The sequence below is a fragment of the Curcuma longa genome, chromosome 13 (assembly GCF_044706935.1).
Source record: "Curcuma longa cultivar G26 ecotype Majalengka, Jawa Barat chromosome 13, ITB_CL_G26_1.1, whole genome shotgun sequence".
Classification (NCBI taxonomy): Eukaryota; Viridiplantae; Streptophyta; class Magnoliopsida; order Zingiberales; family Zingiberaceae; genus Curcuma; species Curcuma longa.
Window position 1 is genome coordinate 2,837,318 of NC_133873.1, and position 13,513 is coordinate 2,850,830.

The window sequence follows — 13,513 nt, forward strand, 5'->3', positions numbered from 1 at the left end:
ACAATGTCGCTTTTCTTTATTTCATTTTCTTCCTCCTTCAAACTCTAATCTGTCATTAACACCATATATCAGAGCATCACCATGATACTAAAAATATTAAAAATCAAAATTAAAATACGATTTGAAATTTTGAACTTTGGTGTCGAATGATATTGCATTTTAATGATTTAAAAGAATGATATATGTTAACTTTTTGGCTCCTTTCAAATCATGCATAGCTCTTTCCTAACTCATTAATGTCCATATCTCTAGCTTCATCACTAGAGACAATAATCAACTCCTCAAATCTTTTTTGTAATTATGGTTGGAAAATTGATTTTGATAATTAATAAATTAAATAGAGACAAGATGACTATTTCATGAGTACACCATCATAAATTAATTTTTCGAGTGAATAAAAAGTTAATATCTAATGAAGGATTGATCTGGTATATATGATTGGACAAAAGTTTAAACTCGCACATGAGTTGAGTTCATAGATGAAATTATATGAATGCTAATTCGAGTATGCATAAATATCAATCCGTATGGAATATGAAATTGAAATTGAATTCTAAAATTTAGCTGTAAAATTAATCAATTGATTATCAATAGATTGATCAATTGATAAAGATTAATTAATTGATCAAAAGATTGGTCGGTAGTTGTAATATCAATTAGTTGATATTTATAATAGATTAATCATTACTATAACATTAATTTAATTAATGTATATTTCAATTATTAATTAATTGAATCAATTAATAATAATCGATAATGAAAAGACACAGCTCATGTTTTTTCATTTTTTGAAAGAAATTCTTTACCCTTTGACAGTAACTCTTCTTCCCTATAAAAAAAAACTTAATTCCTTTGCTCAATTAACTCAATTCTTAAATTAAAAAAATTTCCTATTGAGCTCTTTCCTCTCTTAAGAGTTCTAAACCTTTGAAAGTTTGATAACATCTAAAATTTGAAGTGCTTTTATTTTGAGATATAAATCATTGTATTTTTGGAGGTGATTGTCAATAAACCTAAACATGACAATATCATCTTAAGAAAACAAAACTAATCTTCACCTAGACCATAATACTCTTATATGTAGGGATAAGTTTACTCGAAGGGGGTATGTCAATACATGAAAGGATGTGTCGATATCCATAGAGATAATTCGACAACCGACGAGATTAAGTTGGTAACGACGACACCAAAAAGATACATTTATAATATGAAGGGATGCATCGATAATTGAAAGAGTGCCAAGAGTGTAAGTGGGACAAGGTCCAAGTTATCGTACCGAGCTCTACCAGTTCGAGCTGATACTCATCTTCGAGTTGATTAATTGGACAAAACTATTGGATTAATTAACATCGCTAATCCATTCCATAAACTCCAAGAACTATTAGATCATATGAACATCCTCCTACTGTACCAAGACCTCAGCAATGCTCGCCCCAATTCCTCCTGCTGAACATAAGCAACCTCAGTAGAATTTATCGGCATAGTGGCTTGTTTAAGAACCAAACCCCTGTACATGCTTTGGAGCAATGCCCTCTTTACATGCCTCATCTCAGTGAACAAAAAACCTGGCATCTGGAGCACTGCACTGGTTTCCAATCATACTGCAAGTCTGCAAATGCAGAGTAAACTAACCTCCACTTCCATTCAGACCTTGGCAAAATGCAATTCGTCAATGGGCTAAGCTTCGCTTCCCACGGGAGAGAGAACCTCAATGGGCTAAGCTTCCCCCTTCATCTAGCTCCCCTTATGAAGCAGCATTCGGAAACACACTGTCCACAATTGAAATTTTAGAAAAACCTCCGTCAACTAAGCAATAGAGAGAGGGCTCTCTGTCTCAGCAAAACCGACCTCTCTGATTACGCCGGCGGCAGAAGTTAGATGTCGAACCAAGTTCTCGGCAGCAAGCTGTAAGCGGTGGGAAATTTGCCATCGAGGAGAATTCCACTTCATACGACAAACCATATCGGTACCGAGCCACGCTCCCATGACCGTCGCTGGATGAAGGAAAACTTCAATCTCTAAAGAAAGTCTTCCCATGAACGCCGGTGGGCTTGTCGACCAGTCCGGCCCACGTGGCCTATCGATCGTCGTCTCAAATCATGCTTGGGCGTCATCTTTTACAATCATAGATCCTACCTAATGTATCTTCGACTTGTCTCTATTTATTATAAACACTCAGGTATATCCGATCGTCGTCTCAAATCATGCTTGGGCGTGATCTTTTACAATCATAGATCCTACCTAATGTATCTTTTTCATAATCAAAATTTAACTTAAAGATCGAAGGGATTTTACTAGATATTTTCGGTGTCCATTGCCATGCGTCAATCTACACAGGTCATTAAAATGAATTTCAACATCTAACTAGCTAGAAGGAAGATTTGAGCAAACCCATAATTCGATTATTCATAAAGACAAATTTCATACTTCAAATATAATAGGCATTTTAAATCAATCGAACAATTGTCCTTTACTATTAAAGTAATTAATGCATGTTCTTTCGCCCCAATCTCTTGTTCAGCAGCTTCAGACCCATGTACCTGCACCACAAATTAAATACTCCTCCGCCATTAGTGCTCGAATTGATGGAACCGATGAGAAATGTCTACGCGAAGATACAGTTACCTTCCCATCATCATAACAGTAGCTTGAGGATTCGTTCCCGGCGAGAAGCTAAACGTAGAGCCATCGATCACTCTGAGCGCGTCGACGCCGTGAACTTTGTGCTCCCCGTCGACCACTTGCCCCACCTGGCATCCGCCGTGGTAATGCCAAATGGTCAGCACCACGTCCTTGCAGTACTGATCGAGGTTGGTGGAGTTGTAGGTGACCTGTCTCGGTCGCTCGTTCACGATGAGGTTCGCAGAAATGTCAACGAGGTCATCGATGGTGAGATCAGGAGACCGGTACTTGGCGAGTGCTTCGGATTGGATGGCTCTCTGGATGGTCTTCAGGCTCTCCACGCAGACCGCCACATCCTCCGGCTCGGCGAAGTAGTTGAAGGTGACGGAGGGATTCTCGTTGGGGTTGAGGTTCTTGAGCTTGAGGTATCCGCGCGACAGAGGCCGAGCGACCTTCTCCACGATTAGGCCGCCTTGGAAGGTGACGCCGACGGTGTCGTCTTCGCCGCTAGCGCCGAAAACTACCTGCCAGTGATCAACAATTTAATTTAAATATTCAACAACCTGAAAAGGATTTTTAATTCATCAATTAATCTAAAATCAATAGTGAAAATTTTAATTTATCTTTTCTATTTTCACCAACTTATATCATTAAAATATATAATATATAATATATAATATAATTAATAAACTTACAATATAAAAATAAAAAACAACTTAATTATGCAAAATGTGCACACGAGAATTGACTTTTCAAATGGCCCACCACACTAATTGTAGTGCCGAAGCTAATTTGCCATGAAAGTTATGATCTCTGGTCCCTAATTACGTATGATCATATGACAATGATTTATTTATTTTTGTTGCTTGCGTATAAATTTTAAAGCACTGTTTATGTTCATAATAATAAATATTATCTATTGTTTGTGTGTGATATTAATTAAATCTGCTAGAAAATATTATCTTATACTTAGCATGCACAGGATCAAATAAGTAATTAGTCAAATCATTCAATGCATAATAGTTTCTTTGTCGACTTATAATCAACTCGTCTAGATTGATCAACTTACCAACTTATTTAGCCCAATTAATTAAGCCAACTCAATTAGAATAATCAACTACACCCACTAATTAACACCATCAAAGTGACTAATTTTATTGTGTGAGAGTTTTCAGTTGCCAAATGAACTAGCAAATAATTTGCTAGTTCATTAGCTAGAAAAATAATTTGTAACAAAAAAATTAATTTCTCCCGGGAAATGAACTAATTAAGGTTGGAAACAACAATCATATGAAAGTTAGCATTGATGGAGACTCCCCAATAATTTGATTCCTCTGACTAATTAATTAATTATTTGTAGCCCCTAATATTATACATAAATATAGAGCACTTCCATGATAAGTTAGAGTTGCTTGGGACGTACTTTGTTACTTTGATTTGTCTGACTCAATTTAATTACTTGTGAGTTACAGTAAGTAATAATTATAATTATAGTTAATATATAATTAAAAATTATGCTTTGTTATAAATCCATCCAACTGGCATTCTAATTAAGTGACATGACATCCACTTAATGTTTCATTAATTATATGAGCAAAACTCGCACCTAAATGCTCCTTTCATTCTAAATCGAGTGAGGATTTGTCAAGGGTATCAACTTCAAAGTGATATGTATTGGTTTCTTTAGGGTCCTAAGAATTTTTGTAGCATTTAAATGTTAATTTTGCTGATATGATCAAATATCACGAATTAAATATTTATAGGGGTAAACACTTTTTCAAAAAATTAAAATAAAAGAACATAATGCTTTGTTATATTTTTTTTATTTTTAAAATATCTTTATTTAAACATTGTTATAAATGTAATTGTTATAATTATTATAATTTAATTTAAATTATGAAAAATGATACACTACATCAAAAATGTAGTATGAAACTCAATATGACACACAGTTGTTGCATGGATGTGAGCTCTGTATGAATGTGAATCCCACTATATGGAAGTGTGTCATGTTGAATTTCATAATATATTTTTCATGTAGTGTATTTTGTTATTATAGATAGAGTGTTGTTATATTAAAATGTTATTTACTAACTAAATTAAAACTTTGAATGAGACCTGAGATGCACGTTCATCGACCGGAGAGTTGGTAGGGTCGACGGAAAGAGCAGGAAGCAAGTTGAAGCCAGTCAAGTGTTCGACGTAGAATCCCAAAGGAGAGATCCCGACGACTTGTACGGAGGCGAGATCGACGGGAAGCTGCGATGGCGATACGACGGCGTTCGTGGGATTGTCCGACATTCCCTGCCCCACCAACGGTTGGTCCACCACCACCTTGATTCCCAAAGATTTCAGGTGGTCGGCCGGGCCGATTCCGCTCAACATCAGCAACTGCGGGCTCCCTAATGCTCCGGCCGCCACTATAACCTCGCCGGTGCCACCCTTCAGGTACGCCCTGTGCTTCTTCCCCAACGCGTCCTTGTAAATCACTCCATGTGCTCGTACTCTGCTTCCTCCTCCTGCATGCCATGATTTGGGCTTTTGCTTTACGAGTTCTAACGTTCTTTTTTTTTTTAAGAAAAAATGGATTTTAAGAGTTTTAGCGCTGAAAACAAAGTAATTAAGTGCTGATTAATTACTTTTTTTCTGGAACAAGATCCTGTGGACGGTGGCGCGCAAGAGCACGGTGAGCCTTCTCGGGTTGGCGTACCGGAGAAGGTCGGCGGCGGTGTGCCGGTGGCCGGTCGGGTCAAAGATGGAGGCTCCGATCTTGGTCCCATTGAGGTGTTCGTAGGTGAAGCCATGGTCCGGCGTCACGCCGGCCTCCACCAGCGCGTCCTTCAGCGCCGCCGTCCAATTCACCGGCCGCGCCTCGAAGGCGACCACCTTCTCGACCCACTCGTAGGACTCCCGCACCAGCGTCGCGTCCCAGCCCATGCTCTCGACCTCCTGCGCGCTCGCGCGCGAGTAGAACCCCGCGTTGATGCAGGAGGCGCCGCCCAGGACGCGGGCTCGGGCGTTGATGACGCCGTCCTCGGAGACGAAGCGCTGCACGGGCCCGTCCGGGGAGAGGTCCGCGAGGTTGTCCACCATGGACGCCAGGTCCGATATGTTGCGGTTTCCGTAGGGGGAGCCGCCTCGCTCGAGGACCAGCACGTCGGAGCCCTGCGACAGCGTGGCGGCCATGGGACAACCGGCAGTGCCGCCGCCGACAACGATGTAATCGTGGTACGATACCGGTGGGGCCCCACTCGAATGTTTCACGAACGTATAATTAGGATCTGTTAAAGATCACGAAGCCATATTTGTTATAATTAATATTTAACAAAACCGCTTAATTAACAAAAAAAAAAAAAAAAACCAATCTCATATCGATTCTGCTTCGACACAGAAAGATAAAGAGCAGAGACCTTCCCGATCGCAACAGCCGAAGAAGAAGAGAAGAGACAGCTGCGTGAGCAAGCCCAGCCATGCAAACCCCATCTCCACCTGGTGATGGACTCGTATGCAATGCAGTAAGGAGGGAGGGAGGATTATTTATATCAAGGTATGAGTTCCCACCTTAATTAGTTGGTTGCAGATTTCGTCTTTCAATTTTAAAATTTCCATTTGCGTATCGCAGGCGAAGATCCGAGTGAGTGATGTATGATGTCCAACTCCCATCTTCCAGTTATTAGTGCGGTGACAGAACTCTAATCCAATTCAATGCGTACAACGCCATCGATCTACATCTCTCGGGCCATCTGTACAAATTTTTTCTGTTTTTCCAAGATCACAAATTGTGAATCACATATTGCCTGGAGAGTATGATTGAGAACGTATAGTGAAGTCAATAACTCCTTGTCCCTGTGAAAAGGGCCTTCTACGATCGTAATATTTATCCAAAACCAATTGTTGTACTTATCCATTGTGATGAATTTATACTCATATTTCTAATCATATTTAATATTTAAGCTAAAACATGCTAAGGACAAATGTCATGTCAGAAAAAAATTGTCTCGCCCGAATAAGGAGATCTTAAAGGAGAGAGACCCTACGAGGGGTTTCAACCACCTTCGCGGGGTAGCTAGATGGAGTGAATACAATGTCCACAATCTCCCTCTAAGGAAATTAATCAGGTAGATGTTGAGAGGAATCTGATCGTCTAAATTAAACTAAAGGATGTATCTATAGGATCTAATTATCATCGTCTATTATAAGGCTACATTAGATAGAAACCGAAAGCAATGACATAATAAATTGGAATGATGACCTGAATCCAACACTAAAGTCATTGCCTTTTACTTGTCGTCGAAGAGATTCCTACAATGTAGCAAAAGTCATTTTACAAGGATTGAGTAATAATCGGAGTCCTTTTCAATGAGGAAGAGAAGAGGAAGAAGAAACTCTTGATCAAGATCTCAAGATCATACCCAAATGAATTAAAACTTCTTCCTTATATACTAGCTCATCCTACAGAGACCATCCACATAAAACTCATACTCGTTAACAATTTATCAATGTTAACGAACATGAGTTGACGGATTTACACATTGAATCTACATCTAATAATCTAAACCCTTCCTTCATGTTTCAAGTATTAGATCAATTAATTGAAGTTTACTTCCTTAATAATGACTCGTTGTATGTTGTTGTTAATGTCATATTAGCCCACCAAATAGAGATTTAATCCTTAATTTCACATTATACACCACACAATATCTTAGTTGAGCTCAACATGAAAAACCTTTATGAGTTAAATATCCCCTTAAATAATCTGGTCTATTAATTTAATTAGTATAGGACAAAAAAAGTTAGAGTTACTATAACTGTAAAAAGATCCAACAATAATCATAGTTCTAATTTAATTAATAACATAAATCAAATACAGATATGTAGTATGAAAATGATACGATTTGTGATTTGTACAAACTCATTTTCAAGATTCCTTTTTATGACCCAAATTGAGTCCAAATCATATTTACTTAAACCTTATGTAAAATTGTAGTAGTAAATCATAATTTAACCTTATGACTCAAAAAATAGTCTCACATCATATTTACAAATACCGTATACAAAACTACATTAGTAAATCATGATGTCCTTATGTTACAGAGTCAAAACCTTATACATATGTAAAATTTTCAGTACGTACAATAAATCAAAAATATATGTATTCATTAATATAGAGCATTATACCGAATACAAATTCTTACCAAATGAGTACTTCATCAAAAGGAAGAACCCTCATACTCAGCACATATTGATGAAATACCTTGGGTGATAATCCCTTAGTAAGCGGATCCGCTAATATGGAATATGTCCTTATTATTTGACCACTCTGAATTCATTTTTTAATCATCAGAGAATTTATGTCAATGTATTTAGACTTCGATAAACTACGATTACTCTTATACTACAATTTTGTAAATTTATGATCACAGTTAATTATCAATGACTTGTCAATACCTCCAATGATTTGTAACTCTATGATATGGTTTTGCATCCATATCCTATGGTTAGAAGCTTCGTAGTAGCCTATAAATTTTGTCTCTATAGTGGAAGTGGTTATTAGCATATGTTAGACGTTTTTCCATGATGTAATCCCTATCGTCAATGTGAAGACATAACCTAAGGTGAACTCCCTACTGTCTAGGCATCTAGCAAAATCAAAGTCTGAATATCCAATGCTCTTTAGATGACATGATCTCTGATATGTGAGCATGTAATCCTTAGTTTTTTACAAATACTGCATAATCCTCTTTACAAGTATCCACTACAACAAAAATGTACACTTTACCTAAGCAGCTGATGCATAAGGAAATTATTGTATTTCCTTAATCTCCGCAGCTAAATCTATTACCCTTTGATATTGATGTGTTGCACATCATAGGCGCGCCAAGTATGTTAATAGTTGCTTTGACAGCGCGCCCAATAAAATGCGCTGCGGATAATATCATATGTTTATCAACCGCAGCGCGCAACAATAATATGCTGTTAAAAATACTTTTAACAGCGCACATTGTATGCTGTTAAAATTATTTTTGACAGCGCATATTGTGCGCCGTTAAAAGTATTTTTAACAGCGTACAATATGCGCTGTTAAAAATTTATATTGACAGCGTACAATGTGCGCTGTTAAAAATTTATATTTATGAATTAATAAAAATTTTAGTTATGTTTATAAAAATTTTATTTTCATTTATGTTTTATAAAATTATTTTAATTAAATATTTTATAAATATTTACGTTAATTATATATTTTATAAATAAATAAATAATTTATTATAATTTTTACATAATTATATTTTTATAAATTAATTAATAAATAACATTTAATTAACCCTAACACGGGGTCTTCCACACCGTCCGCACCGCAGCACCATATCCTCCTTATTCCGCACCGTAGCACCGCGTAAGAAGCATGAGGCACCGCTCGGCTCAAAAGGTCCGACGAAGAGATCCATGACCTGATCGAGCACGAGAAGCGGCGGCAGTCTCATGGCATCGAGCTAATCGCCTCCAAGAACTTCACCTCCTTCGCCGTTATTGAAGCCCTCGGCAGCGCCCTCACCAACAAGTACTCCGAGGGCATGTCCGGCAACCGCTACTACTGCGGGAACGAGCACATCGATGCAATTGAGAACCTCTGCCGCTCCCGCGCCCTCGCCGCCTATGGACTCGATCCTTCCAAGTGGGGCGTCAACGCCCAGCCCTACTCCGGCAGCCCCGCGAACTTCGCTGCCTACACCGCGTTGCTCAACCCTCACGATCGCCTCATGGGCCTCGACCTCCCATCCGGCGGCCACCTCACCCACGGATACTACACATCCGAAGGTAAGAAGATCTCCGCAACCTCCATCTATTTTGAGAGTCTCCCCTACAAGGTCAGCCCCGTGACCGGCTACATCGACTATGATAAGCTCGAGGAGAAGGCCCTCGACTTCCGCCCCAAGCTCGAGGAAATTTTAGTATGTTTAGATAATTTAAGTGACATATAACAATGATTCATTGTCCTGATTTCTTATGGATATATATTGTAATGATTTAGTACGTTGGTCAATGGTTTTGCAGAAATGGATTTCAGAAACTGGATAAGATCAAGGATGCCAACAGACGAAGTAGACAGTTAGAGGAACTGACTGACAAGATGAGGGAATGCAAGAGGTACACTCATAGATATACTCTTTGTTAAAGAATAGTCACTATCTATGATTATTTAGTTTCCTCTGTGATATTTTTTTTCACTGTTTTTGTTGCCTCTACCCTATAATCATAATTGTGTATATCAGACTTATCAAGGAGTTTGAAAGGGTCATGAAGGAAGAGGAGACTAGGAATTCACATGAAAACAATCAATGGTGCCATTTTCTTCAAACTCCTATAATATCTGATTACATAATCCTTTTATTGCAAACATCAACTTATTAATTCATTCGCTTTGCTTGAACAGATTAAAGAACTGAACTCATATGTTGCTCTGAAAAAGCAGTGAGTAGTTCTGTCCCTGCTATTTATTTTTTCCTTGACTGAAGTTGATGAAATTTTTTGCGTTTATCCTCTTTTTTCAAGTTCATCCTGTTTACAGCAGAATGTTGTAATGATTTTTCCTTAATTATCGATTGGTTAAAACATGGTGACCTTCTTGTTGATAAAATGTACCATTGATGTGGAGTGGAATATCAACATCTTGCTTTTCTGAGACTTGGTAGTCCATGTTAGTGAGGTTTACAATTTGGAAATTGGAGAACCACAAACACAAGCTGATGAATCCGTGTGAAGCAAAGTCTTTATGTTTCCTTTTATCATAAATGCAATTCTTAGTTTATCTTTCTTTCTTATTTAGAGTAATTACCGAAAACATTTCCATCAATGCTTTTGCAAATAGATATACTAGCTAGGGTTTGGTCTGGTTGAAATTTAGTGGCATTTAGTCTAGTTAACAATTCAATCTTTATTTTCTTACTCTAATAGTTTTATCACTAATTTTTCATTTATTAAGGCAATTTGAGTTATTCTTTATGAATTGTTTGTCTGTCTTATTTAGAGTAATCACAAAAAACGGTTCCATCAATGCTTACTAGTTTGGGCTGATTTGGTCTAAGTTTTCTAGCATGTAGTCTAGTTACCAGTTCATGCTTTTTTGCTTACTCTCATAGCAACATCATTGATTTTGCAGTTTTTGAGAGAATATAATGTTCTATATAACTTGAGTTATTCTTTTAAATGTTTTTTCAAAGAATTTTCTGTTAGAGACAGCACTATAAAATTTTTGGACTTTCTTGTTATAGACGATCCATTTTACTTGCCATTGACAATGCTTGCTGCCCTTTTATCTTTTTTGTGATTCTATTGTCACTCTAATGGTAGTTCTATTAATCAATTTGTTTTATGAGTTTCAGAATAGCTAGTGGGTCATCTTTTGTTGAGTTTATGGTTTATGAGCTAATCATAAAATGTTTGAGTATTAATATCATAATTGGAAACAATATCATATTAGCATAATTATTAAATTACACAGTTGAAAATTCTGCAAGAACAAAATATGTGGCCTTCCACTAAGGCGAAGTGGATGTGAGTTATGCCTGTTAGAAATTTTATGTCATTGATGATTATACCTTCTGCTACTCCAATGGTTAAATTAGTGAAGAAGAATGACATGGAAATCCAAATAAAAGCCAGATGAGCTTAAAAAAAAAAAGTTGAAGCGTTTGTTTGATTAGTCAAACCTTTTCTTACTTGACAAAAAACACTTGGTTTTACCCAAGAATTCCTTGTTTATCCTTCTGTTTCACTTGCACACACATCAAGTTGTCAATTTGGCTATGATTTCTTAACTAAACCTTGCAATAGTTCCTTTATAAATTGCTTTTGGTTGATACAGGCATGCAAGTGAAAATAAAAGGATTGATCTCTTTGATGGACCTGATGGTGATGGGTTTGGGGAAGAAAATGTTCAATTGGCATCATGTAAGTATTCTTTTTTGTGGCCTATTGTCTAACTTCAAGTGCATTTAAACATACTGAAAAATACTGAAAAAAACCTAACATTTTAAAAGGATATGATCAAGTATTATTGTTTAGAACTCCTTGACTTCACATTTGTCAATATTGGATACATCATTCACATTGAACTTGACTTCACATTTAAATGCATTGAAGGTTCCTAAGAGTTTGTTTGTAGTTCTGATGAAAGACACTTCACTCTACATAAAATTATGATGTGGTTGCTGTGAGGACAATAAGAAAACAATGGGGGAGGCCCTTCAACCATAAACCTTTTCCAGAAAATTGTTCACTATTAGACTCTGGTTTAAACTTGTAGGTATTTGGTTGGTTCACATGATAATAAATTTGTAGTGGTTACTTTGTGTGAATAAAATGAGTAAATTTATTGTGTCATCCATTCTGATCCACCCATATTATCGGTTTATGTCTCATGTTGAATCAATTATGTTTGAGTAAATGGATTCTTTATATTCTTATAGATTATAAAACATCTTTACTTATCTGCAAATGAATCAATGGCTTTGTTTTAAGAGTTCTTTTGCCTCATACTTATCTGCAAATCATCTTCCATCACTTATAGAAACATATATAGTGCCTAAGTGTGCTTTGTGGCATCTGTTGTGTTTTTATGAATTATGTGATTTGTCTTTGCTTTCTACTTCTGCTGTTACAAACTTTTAGTGTTAGAAGATCATCCATGCTTTTCTGCAACAGGTGCTTATTAATTGCAGGAACAACAAGAAACTACTTGGTCAAGTTAGAGCATTTGATCGCCACTGCAACATGGTTCTCGAAAATGTTAGGGAGATGTGGACCGAGGTATTGCAACTTTACAAATGCATACAATTCATCATCTCTTTTCATGCATGGCTCCTTATGGTTTTTACCCTGATCACAGATACCCAAGACGGGCAAGGGGAAGAAGAAAGCTCTTCCAGTCAACAAGGATAGATTCATCAGCAAGATGTTCCTTCGCAGAGACTCTGTATTTTCGCAGAGATTTATCAACAAGGATAGATTCATCAGCAAGAAAGCTCTTCCAGTCAACAAGTGTATATGTGCTAAGTATCAGCACATATATACACATAACCTCATGTATTTTCTGTTTTTCTTTATGTTCAAGATAACAAAGTCTTGTAAGCTTATCAAAACAGATGTGAATGTTATATATAATTGTTGGATTATAAATGTGTAATTTTATATGGTATTTGTGTGTGGTATTTATGTTATTAATTATTTGAGTTTTGAGTTTACAATTGTGATTTGAATGGTTTAATTATTTTATTTTATCCACAGCGCACATTGCGCGCTGTGATTGATCACATCCGCAGCGTACATTGCGCGCTGCGGAAGCTCACATCGCAGCGCGCAGCGCGCATTGCATTGCGCTGCGGATGAGACTTTTAACAGCTTCATGCAGCGTGCGATGTGCGCCTTATGTCATTTTTGTTGTAGTGTTAAATGTATGATGATAATAGGATTTTATATAACGTGACTGTGACACCTTATGAATGAAAGAAAGATGCACCATGAATGAAAGAAAGATGCTAAAAACGCCCCTAGGTTGAAGGACATTTGAGAAGACCTAGTATGCAGGTAGGTCGAGACTAGCTACCTCGTGCCTACTTGAATGAATGCGCGCAAAAGAAATGAATGGGTACAAGCCAGGGATCCCCAAAGATGATGATGATTATGTTTATCTATTAAGTTAAATATTTTTCAAAAAGGCGAATGATTACTATGTTGCATGTATGTGATGTGAATGTCAAATGATTGATTATGCCTGTTTAGGAGATGTTGACATGCTTGTATGCTTTAATGTTATGATGTTATGTAACGTTTGGATTTTGTGAGTAGGAAAGGAACTTACTAAGCTTTATGCTTATAGATACTTTCCTTATAT

At 37.0% G+C, this 13,513-nt stretch overlaps 2 protein-coding genes and 1 long non-coding RNA gene across 3 annotated transcripts; 2 read left to right on the plus strand and 1 right to left on the minus strand.

Annotated features, from left to right (window-relative positions):
• Nucleotides 1–2,397: 2,397 nt before the first annotated feature.
• On the minus strand, nucleotides 2,398–6,117 carry LOC141844203 (protein HOTHEAD-like). The gene is made up of 5 exons (XM_074732233.1): nucleotides 6,033–6,117; nucleotides 5,262–5,903; nucleotides 4,741–5,141; nucleotides 2,626–3,146; nucleotides 2,398–2,540 (listed from the first exon to the last, which is right to left on the minus strand). The coding sequence occupies exons 1-5, from the start codon at nucleotides 6,103–6,105 to the stop codon at nucleotides 2,486–2,488; spliced, it is 1,692 nt and encodes a 563-aa protein (XP_074588334.1). The 5' UTR covers nucleotides 6,106–6,117; the 3' UTR covers nucleotides 2,398–2,485.
• Nucleotides 6,118–9,029: 2,912 nt separating this feature from the next.
• Nucleotides 9,030–9,452, plus strand: LOC141844497 (serine hydroxymethyltransferase 4-like; the record flags this gene model as incomplete). The annotated part of the gene is made up of 1 exon (XM_074732530.1): nucleotides 9,030–9,452. A coding segment is annotated over one exon (423 nt), but the record flags the coding sequence as incomplete, so codon positions are not given.
• Nucleotides 9,453–9,484: 32 nt separating this feature from the next.
• LOC141844606 (uncharacterized) lies at nucleotides 9,485–12,766 on the plus strand. The gene is made up of 6 exons (XR_012603149.1): nucleotides 9,485–9,572; nucleotides 9,676–9,768; nucleotides 9,894–9,962; nucleotides 10,055–10,092; nucleotides 12,325–12,429; nucleotides 12,509–12,766. It is a non-coding gene; the product is annotated as an uncharacterized LOC141844606 (long non-coding RNA).
• Nucleotides 12,767–13,513: the final 747 nt, after the last annotated feature.